Genomic DNA, 13,246 nt, shown 5'->3' on the forward strand with positions numbered 1-13,246 from the left:
AGTAGCATTCTCATCTCAAATTTAAAGCAGAATTAATTTTTTGTTCAAATACACAAATCTGCTTTTCCTACATAGTTTATGATTTCTAATGCAAATAATACACTGAAAAATACAAAATACTATTTTGCTTACTGTTGTAACCAAGAACTCTGTACTAGTTCAACCAGGTAAGACTACATTAGACTTTCATGCAAAATTTCTGCAGTTTCTGTGTCATTTCTCATCAGTTCAGATTTCTCGACAAAGAAAATGTGCCAAGAAATTTGTTTTTAAAACATTTGCTACAACAGTTTCCAATAACGTGTTCTCTTCTTATGTAGTCAGAACAGGCCCTGCATCTTCTGCATAAAGCAGAGAAAGCCTTATGGTAGTTATTGAGATCTTCTCTGGGGCCCACAAAAATAATTTTCCATTCATCCTAGAAAGTATAAACCCACCTCTAAAAAGAGATTGTAGTCGATGCTATAATGACTTGTGTACACATATAGCTGGACCAGCTACAGTGCATCATCTAAGAGTTCTTTGTAGATCATTCTGACTCAATACAGCAGCATTTGTTTGTGGAACCCAAGACAAAGTTATTAGGCAAAATATGTATAATTAAAAGTATTTTCAGAAAACTACCTAAATTTTGCCACTCTGCATTTCACCAGTAATTCAGTTTAATTTGATGTGAAGTTTGTAAGTGAACTACCTCTATGCTTGAAAAGAGTCCATAAAAAAAGTGAACAACTAGTGTTTCAGAATATGGGTCACGAAAAAAATGGTTTTGTTTTTGTTGAAATGAAATGGCCATCAGTATAGATTAAAAAAAGTCCTTCAAGGATGCTGATGGCTTACAGTGTTTCTGTCTACTTTCTTCATCTCACACTGGTCATATTCCTGAATTTCAGAGAACTGGTCTCAACACAAGGTCTGAAGGAGTGAATTTTGACTCTGACTGTGAGAATCTTTAATGATCTTGGCTGTCTTCCGAAATTTAGTTGCCCCTTCCTGAGCCCTGTTTATCTTCTGAATTCCATAACATGGTTTTGAAGTTCTGCCCAGTATTTATTCAGCAGCTCATCAAATCTGTTGATGGCTGGAGAACTTCCTCTACAAACATCTGCTGCTGCACCTGGCACTGGCTGAAAATTTCAAAAGAGCTCTGGTAAGACTGATGCCTAGTGACTTCTAAGAGAAATTCCATAGAATTGTAGAATTTTTTAGGTTGGAAAAGGCATTTAGGATTATCAAATCCAATCGCTAACCCAGCACTGCCAAGACACCACTGAAGTCCATTGAAGGTGGCCTGGGCTGCAGTGATCTTGTGGAACTTGCAGTCCTGAGGGATATGTGTCAGGCCAAGAGTAAAGTCAGGATCCTGAATTTTGGAAAACTAACTTCCAGTTCTTCAAGGAGATAGTCAATTGGGCCCCTAGGAAGCAGCCCTCAGGGTCAAGGGGGCACAACAGAGCTGGCACATCTTAAGGGCATTTTCCACGCAGCACAAGAGCTGGCAATCCCCAAGCACAAGAAAACATGAACATCTCCTCACTATTCCAGTGTCTACTTGTAGTATTCCTCTCTGTTTCTAGCCTTTTAGAACCTTCTGTGGTGGTGCACTTCTGGCTTTGTAACGTGTCCAGCTGGATGCACGATGATGATGTACCCAGCCTAGGGGTAGGTAATGCATAAGCATTATTAAATGCCTCCTAAATGAATTGTAAAACTGTGCATAAAACCTCTGTGCCCCAATCTCTCTGACCTGCACAGTGTGACTGCAGTTGCAGAATAAGGCTGTGTGATACCTTTTGCAGACCCCTGTGGTTTATACCAAGAGAAGCTGACATCATGCTAACCCCACACCTCTGTAATGAAACATATACTTGTCTCCCTAAGCTTTCCCAGCTACAGGATCTAAAGGCACATTCATCCTTGTCTGCCCAAAATGCATTCAGCAGTTTAAAAAAAAAAAAGTGTAACTACCACTTTCACAGCTCACCAGAGTTCTAAGGCACCTTCTCAACTCCTTCAGATCACTTATGCAGTGATGAGAAAAGAGTAACAGTTTCCCTCATAAGATCTTGAGAAGAACACACAGAACAAAAGTCAACTCACAGGTACAATCAGCTTTTCATGCTGCTTCTGAGGCAACACAACACACCACGTTGCCATTTTCTCCCTGCTCAAGGCACAAGCATATCCAAGCTTCATGATAATAGGTTTGTTTTTTTTTGAAACCAGAACTACTGCTGTCAACCTTGAAAAGAAGTTTCACGTGAAATTAAGAAAAAAAAAAATAAGGCTTTAGCTCACAATTAACTGCATCATATGCATGCACCAAAAATGGTAGAGAAACAGTAAAATTTCAAGGATCAGTAAAGATCACGAGGATTTTGGACACCGTAAACCATCCTTCACAATTGGGAGTTTAAAAAAGAAGAGGTGGGTTCTGTTCTCAGCTTCACCCAAGTGATTTCAGTGAATTCAAACGGATTACAGGAGTGGCACAGAGCTGCAGCCTAGCCAAGCACTACATTCTGTACTTACTCTGAGGCATTTTCTGCTTTCCTGCTTGTGAATTTTGCTACAGAACTTTTTAAGTTAGCTGAATGGACCATTTAGTTGTGCAAACAGTAACAGTATCAAATGACCTACACTCCTTAACCACTGGAAAATGGCAAAGAGTAAATTTTGCAGTCAAATGTATGACTGACAGTGCATTTCTCATGAATATTCAGTCTTTCAGCTTTAAAACTGCTTTTCATAGTTATTTATGCATAAAAATTGACACAAATTAGTATTAAATACTCTTCAAATCAGAGTGTGGTTGTGAAATGAAGCACTGCCTATTAAGAAAAAATTGCTGATAGCAGATTCTGGTACACTGCCAGTCTTAACCCATTTTACATCAATTTTATGTCGAAGAGGAAACTTTTTTAAAGAAGCAGATATCTAGTTACTCTTGCTCCTACACTTAAATATATCCTTAAGAATGCTGGCCTCAAGCTCTTAGGGTTTATAATCTCTGCTGATGGAATTATACAGCTGCCTAACTCATCTGAAGAAATAATCCTTTCCACAGCAATGCTAAGCATTTTCTGTGCAGGGGTCAGGAAGATGCCACGAGGTCATCAGTCTCAGCAGCTTTCTGACTGGTTTTCAGCTGCACAGATGGGCAGGGGAGCCAGAAGTGCTGAACCCCGGCTGGTGGCTGCTCAGCAGCAGGGAAGGGGTGGGGGGATGGATTTGGAGAAGAGGTGGCTTTGAGGAGGGATGCTCAGCAGCCTGAAAGAAAGCAGCAGCATCGTTCTCTGTTCACGGAATAGACATTCATGGAACAGCAGAGGAAAAGCAGAGTGGTACATAAAACACACTGCAAGTTTAGCAGCGTGTAATAAATACAAATGAAGAATGTGAACTCAATTACAGACCAATCCCAAACACATCAGCAGCTGGTAGTGATGATTTCTGTGGAGTTATTGCAATAATAGAACACAATGGTTTAATTATAGAGGGTTTGTGCTCTTTCTTTTTAACAAGTATGCAGCTGTATCAAAGAAACCAGTTTCTGAAGTGCTATTAAAGACATATTCAATTCGTTTTGTATTTATTTGGGGGTTTCTTTAAATGATACCTTACAAAATGTAAGTCTATGAACATAAAAACAGTTCCAAGTACTGAAGGATGCTAACCCCTACACATAAATGTCTCACTCCACATTCACAGGAAACACAAGCACAGTCTGAGCCAAATCTTCCAGAACACAAATAGGTGCTAACGATTGCCATTACCACATAGAAGGGAAAGGTTTACTATCACATATGCAGAAGATATGTGCTCCAGATCACACGAAAACACAAGGCAAGTGTACTGTTCATTTCATACGCATATGCTCACCCAGCATTTTGGACAAAACACAAATTAGAATCTCACTAGACAGGGCTGTGAAAATATTAATGATATAATTGCCTCCTTTCATGTCTTTAATGCTCTTCAGATAATACTTTTCCCACATTTTGACCAAAATATTGAAATCTTTAAAGTGTGAATGAGGCCACAAGTGAAGTATTGAACTGAATTGATATGTGTATACACACACAAATAAACGTACATGCACACACATTCAGAGAAAGTTACATGAAAACAAATAATGCCCAGAAACTCCTCTAAGTACAGAGTTTAGATTAGGAGGAAAACTTGTACACAGGTCATCTCCATTTCTCATTTTCATCATCCTACGGACCATGAATGACCGGAGTTAAACCAAACGTGCTCTGTTGCTGTTGTGCATAAGAAACATTTTCACAAACTGGTAAATAATAAAGTACATACTGAAGTTTTAATAAAGCATCAAATAAAATAAGAATATGGCTGCCTCAGTCCTGAATCTAGAATGGTCTCTAAGGAAAACATGCATCCCTGGTCTGCTTGGTCCTCTTGTCCACTGATTTAATGCACTTATCTATAAATCACTTCAAGAATGTATCAAGAATATATTCTGTTTTCACATTTACTTAAATAAAGGATGACAGACTGAAGTCTGCTACAACAGTTCCTCAAGAATTTCCCAGTCTTCTGAGTCATTAAATTGCTACAAATGACAATTTTAGTCTTGGGAAGAAGAAGTTGTGTCCAAATTGAAGTCTTTTCCTACTTTTCTACTTTAATACCACTTGCAGAGTAACCAAACAAAGAAATAAGCATTTCTACTAGCCACGTCTGAGTTAATCTGACATGTAGAAATGCATGTAAAATGCAGAACCTCTTACATGTCATCCTGCAGCAAACAGTGGCTTGTGCCTACCCTGCTACGACCTTTAAGAAACCTCTTTTATGAAACACACCCCTTCCACCCACCACCAAATTAATAAAGAGGCATTCATAACAACAAAACTGCGGTCACTGGCTGCAGAAAGCGATTCTGATGAGCCATGTAGGATGTTGGTTTCCGTCTCCTTATGCTATACTTACTGCGGTTTCCACCTAAGGCTGTTGCTGAGAGGCAGTAATGGTTTGTTGACATATTGGTTTGCAGGGATTTTACAGTGGGACTTAACCCAGCTCTTTAGGTACAGTACAGACATATGTCAGCACTAGTCTAGCAGGAAAGGGCTGGAAGGGGAAGGGTTGGAAGTACCTACTGAGGCCAAAATAGCTGCTAGGAAGGATACGATCAGTGCCAGGAAACAACACAGCACCTTTAATCATTTCTCCCATGATGCACCCTACTGACCACATGTCAACTGAAAACAAAAATGAAATGAAGGTAAACAAGAAAACAGGAACAGAACAACAAATAAATGAGAAGACTTATCCAATCATGCTATAGCACTGTGCCTGCAGCCCACACTGCAGACACAGACCTGCCTTTCGCTCTTTGCGGGTGCTTTTCTGTCTGAGCATACAAATTTCATGACAACATAGCAGGTCTGAGAAAAATCAACTCCAACACTTTTCTTTACCCCAGTGTGGATGAAAGACAATGCTATTAAATACAGAAAACCAAGTGAGACCCACAGCTGGCTACTGTGTCATAATACAACTTTGTAATTAAAATGTACCAATTAATTTTGTCTTTTTCAAGTTTTCATTTGCATTCATTACCTAGGTTTATGTTGCTTTGTCTTGTAAATGAATGCTGGTCTCTGTATTCAATAAGGATATGCAAATTGTTTCTCCTTTATCATTCCATTTACCAGAGATCCATGCATATTTTCAGAAGCTGAACTGCCAGAAGCCACAAAAGGATCTTGGGTCCTTGTGAAGACATATCCACCTCTTATTCAGGGGTACAAATAGAATTTGTTGAGATCATTCAACTTCAACAATGCTTGCTTTAGAGCCTGTTGGCTCACTTCCCCCGAGTCTCAGTGAAGCCTGCAGTCCATAACAGGGGTCTTGAGAATCTCATAAGATTTCCATTTGCCATGAAGGGAAATGGCGATTTCTAAATAGGCCAGTTGAGACACAGAAGCACTGAGCTGTACCTTCTGCATTGAAACTCAGAGCAAACTGGGGGACTATTGATCTCATACAGAGAAGAGCAGTTCAGCTGGATCATGAGACAAAGCTAACCACAATTTACACTGGAACACAAGGTGAAAATCAGACTCCTTATATCCAGCACAGGATTAAGGTGGCATTTTCCCCCATAGTGATACCATGAAACCACATTACCTCTGCTGTCCTTGCTCTATGATAAGTCATAGGGCATGGAAGCAAGAAAAGGGACAGGCTGGTCTCTCAGGGCCAGAAACCGTGGGGAAAAATATGAAAGCATCATGCTGTTTGGGTAAATTTACTCTTATAATTTCATATTGAGCAACAATTTAAAGTGCATTTGACTTTGAAAGCAAACGTCCTATCTATGGAAATCTTAACATGCCTTGGTCTAAGGTTCCCTGTTGCTTTATTTAGCATATGAAAAGCTTCAACAATACAAACAAATAAATCAATAAACAAAAAACCAAAAAAACTAAATAAAAGGCTACTTGTTTGGAAGCAATAAGCAGACCTAGAGATGCAAATTATTGCTGCTTTAATCACAAGCTAAATGGCATGCAAAATATCAGGAAAAGATAGAGCAAGCAGTTGTTTGTTCGTCTGTTATTAATTCCTTTTCATTTTCAGAGACTGCCTTCTGACATCACTGCTCTATGCTCTGCTTCAGAGCACACACACAGAAGTTGAACTAGTGACTTACTAAACTGCAAACTGTGTAAAATCAGAGATGATTATACTCCGCTACTCCTGAGGTTTTGGGAAGGAAAATTTGCAAATCAGAAGGAGCAAAGGTGAACATCTGAATATAACCAATGTCCGAAGAGCCTTCTTGACTGCTGCCTCTTTTTTCTCTCCTGAGCCAATTAGAACTAAGTCAAAGTGGAACCCAGAGTTTAGCTGTGTGTTTAAGAGAAGTAGTCCATTGGAGGTTAGGAGTTTCAGTATATACAGCAGCAGCTGTCAGAAGTCCCACTTAAGGCACTGAGACCTGTGCAAAGCTCCAAAAAGGACTGCAGTACAGATATCTATGCCTCAATCCTCTGCTTCATTTAGTCCAACACCAATCCAGATGTAGTCTGAGTAATTTTAGTCGTACAAGCATCAGAAAAAACAAGCACACCACAATCTCTGAACATTTGCACTCAACTCCAAAGCACTGAAAATTTACATCTGGTACAAGATGTTTTTTCAAATACAAGATATTCACTAAGACTGGCAATGCTCCACCAAGACATGGAACATCCCTAAGCTTTAATCAAGTGCAGGCTAACTTCTAGTCACAGAGACTTCTGCATGGCTCTGGGTAAAACTTCGGTTTAGCAACTATTTGCCTTGCTGTTTTAAGATCACATGAAACAGTGCTAAGGAATAAAACCTACAACTTTTTAAGACTCTCTGAAGTGAATCTGCTGAGATTTGCATAGCCCTTGATGAGAAACCCACTCTCCATTACATTATCCTGGATTACTAAAATGAGGGGATTTTTAATTTGTTCAAAATCTCTACAAACCAGATTATTGCATAGAGCTGCTCTGAAATGCATTCTTGAATATGTACATATACCTCAAAATATGAGTAAACTTTCCAAGGACACCAAATGCCTCCCTGGCATAGCCACCTCAGCAGAAACCATATGCAACTGTCTTCCTCAATAAAGGAAATATTTTATCATACAGCAAATCTCTTCCTCTCTGGGATACCTCCTTGTTCAGATTCCCAACCAAAGAGCTGAGAAATACTCTATACAGTGATTGCATCAGGGTTGTCTTGCAAAACACTTAAGGAATGAATCTGTCCTGCACAGGAACCTTCAAAATCTCTCCAGGGGCTTGAATAGAGCTTGGAGAGGCTGAACAGAAGTTGTTCTGCTGCCACACATACATGACCCCTGCCTCCTAAAGCTTCCTGTGTCCTGGGGAAGCAGTTTGGTCTGGCTGCTGACATGGCCCTTCACAGGGAAGGTGATCAGAGAGACCGTGAGGGGAAAGTTGGGATGGAAGAACACTAACAAGAGATGTATTCCTCTTGTGTTTTAGTCTCACACATTTCCTGACCCAAATGAGTGCTTGCTCATCCTTCCAGATTCCAGATTCCACTCAGCAAAGATGCAGAAAGATCAGAAATTGTAGAACTAGCCAAAGATGTTCTATATGGAAATCAACCTTCCATGGACACCTCTCTTGTAACTCTGCATTCTCCTCTTGCCAAACTGCAGGTTCTCTGGGGTTTCACAAAGCACAATGAGAGGGATCCCATAAGGCAAATCCGTAACTGCCCCTGGTAAAACTCACACTGAGGTGGCTCTTCAGTTCTGCACTCAGTAAACTCCAGCTGTCATTCAATGGCAATCATGACATTCAGATTAAAATTCATTAAATGCATGCCATGGGAAACTCCAGAGACCAGAGATGCAGGCACAGCTGAATGAGCTTTACTATCTTTCCCAACCTCATGGGCTAGTTCACACTTTCTGCCCAGAGCATCGGTGAGAATGCCAAACATACACATTTGTAATAGCTTCTGTTTTAGCGATGCAGAAATTGCCCCTCTGCAACCTGAAAAGAGATGTTTGCATCCTCAAAACTGACTTGGGAAGACTGTGATAGACATATTAATGAAGCAAATCATCATACCTGATTTTATTTGTGTAACTGTGGGCCAAAATATTTAGCACACAATGCCACTTGCCAAGGGCTGAGGTGCAAACTCTGGTAAAATGTCAAGGTAACTGAGTATGCCTGTCACAACAGTGAGTTTTTCTCTCCAAAGTCTCCTAGAATGGAAAGCCACCTTGCTGGGCAAGACCTCTCTTTACCTTCATCTCTGTTGTTGAGCTGCACAAATATCTGCTCTGAAGAACAATTTCTAGGCCCTTACTTGAATTTTCAGGAGGAAAAATACAGTAGTCTGTACTGGACACTGTTATCTCGTTTTTACAGATTGTTGTTCCTAAGCAATAAAAAAAGGATACAGTTTACAAAAATACTCAGTAATTCTTAGTAACACATGGGAAAAACTGCTTTTTTTTCACATGCTCCAGCTACCACAGCTACAAAGGCTTCAGACTGCCAATGCCGAGGAAAGTCTGTGATGTGTGGCACTTGTCATGATTGTTGTGGAGATGGCTCAAACACTTGAAAAGGATTAAAAAAACCCCAAAGCCACCAAATTCCTATCTTACTCAATTCCAGCTAAGTCACAGCAAATTCCCAGTTTTGTGTCATTCCACTCTGGGGCAGGTTTGCTGGCAGGACTTGTGACCCCGTGGGGTACCCATGCTGGAGCAGCCTGTGCTTGAAGGACTGCACCCCATGGAAAGGGACCAATACTGGAGCAGTTCATGAAGAACTGCAGCCCATGGGATGGACTCACACTGGAGAAGTTCATGGAGGACTGTCTCCTATAGGAGGGACCTAATGCTGGAGCAGGGAAAGGACTCCTCTCCCTGAGGAGGAAGCAGCAGCAGAAACAACATGTAATGAAGGGACCATAATCCCCATTCCCCCTCTCCCTGTGTTACTGGGGTGGAAGACATAGAGAATGAAGAATAAAGCCTGGGAAGGAGGGAGAGGTGGAGGGAAGGTGTTTTTAAGATTTGTTTTATTTCTCATTATCCAACTCTGATTTTGTTTGGTAATAAATTCAACTAATTTCCCTTAGTCAAGTCTGGTTTGCCCATGACAGTAATTGGTGAGTGATCTCTCTCTGTCCTGATCTCAACTCATGAGCCTATATTTTCTCCCCCCTGTCCAGTTGTGGAGGGAAGTGATAGAGTGGCTTTGGTGGGCACCTGTCATCCAGCCAGGGTCAACCCACCACAGTGCAGGAGCTTTGCCCACCTGGAGAAATGCAGAAGGAGATAGGAATCACACAACATCTGTGTTCTCCCTCAGAGGTTGGCTCTTAAGTTGCAGTGCCAAAGAAGTGCTAAAAAAATAACTGTTTTCCCTTGGGAAGTTATGCTCAAGTGTTCCTTTCAGAACAGCAGAGCTAGCAGTGGTTCTGGAAGGGACACTACAGGATACTAAGAGGCACGTGTATATTAAGAAAAGGCCATGGGAATCCTGAGAGGCAAGCTCAAGAATGAGTGGAGGCACATGGAATGACTCGTGCCCTTTCCTTTCTCCCATTTTCTTTTGAATATAACCATATTAAAAAAAATCATTACAGTAAGAGAGACCTATAGAGAATATTGCCAAGGAATGTGAAACACACTACGCTGCATCTAACAGACTGTAACATTTAAAACATGTTTTGCAGATCCTGCAGTTGCTAGATTCGGGTCCTCTTTTTACCTCAATTTACATTTTGACTTTGAAGTATCTCTTCCCAGGTCTCAAAGGGCATTTAAGTACACTTGTGTTACCTCTTTCAGCAGGAAACCCACAGGTAGTCTCTCTTGCTACAATACAAACAGATTAGTATATTATTTAAGTATACTTATATATTTTCATATCTGATAAATGATATGTGATTTTGAGTGTCTCCCACTTCTCTACTTTGATCCTGACCAAATACCTACAGGTTCTTGACAAAAGGCAATTCAGTAGTGTTTTGTCCACAAGTTCTAAATTCTCTGCTTAACTGTACCAGTGAAACTCAGCTCAAATTAGCACAGTTGCCATCGAGCAAAAACTGCTTAAGTGCACAGAAAAAAAAACCCAAATATTTGAGACCATCCAGTTTTCATAGGTTCCTGAAAGGGCAAATAACTTGCCTTGGTTGAAATTCCTACAAAGTAGCAGTGGGTGTAGCACATATCTACACCTCAGCACTTGGTCACATTTGAACCTGCATGTTCAGACCCATGCTGAAAATCTTTCAGGTGACTGCTGGGAAAGTAATGGATCATCATCATTGTAGCACCTGAGATCCACTTCAAATGCTACAGAGACGACAGATAGTGGGAGGGGGTCTCATGCTAAGGTGCAAATTAAACTCCATAAACTCTTAGGGTATGCATATCTGAATTAAAAAAGAGAAGAATGGCAACAACCAAATTGTCCTCACATCTATTTTGAAGTCTCTTTGAGACAAACCTGGTCTCATATGAACAAATTTTAAGAAAAATCCTGAGTCCGAAACCAAATACCAGCGAGGAATCACCCAGGTCAACAAAATCCAAACTTAGCCATCAATGTCATCATAACTAACACAACTTAAGCACGAGGCTACCAGGTACCAGCTGATCCAACCTGGAAAGCCAGGCTAGCCATTCTTCATAGTATCTTTTAAATAATCCTGATGCTAATTGCCGGTTCTGGGTTTTGTTGGGTTTGGGGGGTTTTTTGTTTTGTTTTGGGTTTTTGTTTGTTTAAGGCAAAACATGCCTTAGGAAAATACTACTGGGAACAAGAAAAGCAACAGACTGCACTAAACAAAATTGCAGAAGTTTTATTATACTAAACTTCAAGAAAACACCCAACATGCACTCAAAACACTAGGATTACACCCAATGCAGATCTTATATCAAATGCAAAGATAAATTCTGCTAATGAGTGGTGGAAAGGCAGCACCTTTTCCTAAAAGACTTTCTTGATTCAAATTTTTTTTCCCTAAGGCAATAGAACACTCTCTGTCAGATGTCAGAGAGCATCTCTTAATCCCACTAGTCTCAAAGACAGCTGGCGGGCAAAGGAATTTCTGAAAATGTGGCCACAGAAATCATTAACTTCATCTGTTAATGCTGACTTCTCTTCACAATCCATTTTGCACATTGATAATTACACAGAATAAAGTTGCAGTTTCTCCCTCTTGCTGTCTTAATGGTATTTTCTCTTTTGACTGTCTTAGAGTCTAAGCTATTTGCAGTAGGAATTCTGTTTTTCATATTCGCCACAGAATTTCAGGCCTAGCCAAACTTAAGATGCTTCGCTGTTATCACAATATATTTCTATGACTAAGTCATTGTTTTCTCTTTCATCTGCTGAAGGATTCACACATGAACTTCCTAGGATACCTTCCTAGGATATCCTCTACATGGCTCCTTTTCAGTACTGAAAAGAAATGTTGTGATTTTCCCCATTAAGTCACGTGTGCCTGTAGGACATCACCATGGCCTTGGCAGCTCATTATCTTAATAAATCTGTCTCATCTGAAAGCATTCATTTTAAATTTTCCCTTCTCTTCACGCAAAAAACAGAAATACATTTCCAATCCTTAAATTGAAATCTTATGAGATTTTGAAGACCTTATTACCTAGAGCCGAACACAGCTTTGGGGAAAGCCCTGGGAGATTCTAACATATTTCCAATGGCATTGAAGAGATTGGGCAGTTTTTAGTTGCTTTCATTCTTTCTGATTTAACTGAGGCAAAAGTGGAATAAGCATCAAAGAAACACTGAGTGAAAAACTCAGAAGTGGACTACAAAAGCTTACCAGAACTTGCCAGGAATATTTTGGTCTGCAAATCCACCTGGAAATGGATTGAAAAACGGATTTTTTCTCAAGAGGGTCTGAGACAAGCAAGTCTCCCTGACAGTATCTGCGTTAGCTGAATAACAAGGAATAAAGATACCTGCTAGGCAATTTTTGCCTGGTACTTCTCCAGGAGACTGGAGGCTGTTGTTTGTCTGAAAACCAGCTGTAGTCCATTTAGACTTCAGAGCTTTCTTATAACAACTAAAGAGAACATTTCTTATTTATGTTTTAAAACTGAAATTTCATTTCAAGTCAGCAGAACCTAAGTGCAATGGTAACTCAGTGTGATGGTTTAGATAAGATTAACTTTTTAAAATTTTTCTTTTCACAAAACTTGGCAGCAGCTGTGAATTTTTTCCTAGATGTATGCTGTGCCATACACAAATATTCCTACTCCAGACTAGAAACAAGTAAGCTTATACTGATAGAAAGTGCACACAGTAGACAGCCTTCTGAATAATTAAAAATAACTGATGTTTCTTGTTTCTATACAGACTTGCCTTTCAGCTAGAAAACCCTCTGTTGGAAGGTCTTAGGTAGCCCAAGAGAAGTATGTAATGTCCTTCTGTGAAGTTTACCTGCAGCTGCACAAATGCTTCTCCAGCTCTTCCTGCTCCTGAGAGGGAAACTAGATCTGCTCATCAACAGCCAGAGAGGGATGGGAAATAATATGGACCCATACACAGACCAATCTTCCCAACACTGACAACTTATTCATGGGGTCAAACTGGTTAACAAATGAATACTGAATTGGAAATGAAGGTATAGATTCCTTTTTTTTCTTTTTTTCTTTTTTTTTTTAACTTCCCATTCACCTGAATAAATCCACCACTAAAAC

The 13,246-nt window shown here is 40.1% G+C and overlaps 1 protein-coding gene across 9 annotated transcripts in view; it reads right to left on the minus strand.

Moving 5' to 3' along the window:
* Positions 1-13,246, minus strand: part of MAPK10 (mitogen-activated protein kinase 10) — a 204,295-nt gene that overhangs the window by 35,146 nt on the left and 155,903 nt on the right. Inside the window, exon 11 of one of the 9 annotated variants that reach the window (XM_018073715.2) lies at positions 5,157-5,228. The exons of the other annotated variants lie outside the window; for them this stretch is intronic. Within the exon in view, the coding sequence (XP_017929204.1) occupies positions 5,157-5,228 (72 nt within the window). The remainder of the gene's footprint in view (positions 1-5,156; positions 5,229-13,246) is intronic. 9 annotated transcript variants of the gene reach the window in all.

Source organism: Manacus vitellinus, unplaced genomic scaffold (assembly GCF_001715985.3).
Source record: "Manacus vitellinus isolate BGI_N305 unplaced genomic scaffold, ASM171598v3 scaffold_0_pilon, whole genome shotgun sequence".
Taxonomy (NCBI): Eukaryota; Metazoa; Chordata; class Aves; order Passeriformes; family Pipridae; genus Manacus; species Manacus vitellinus.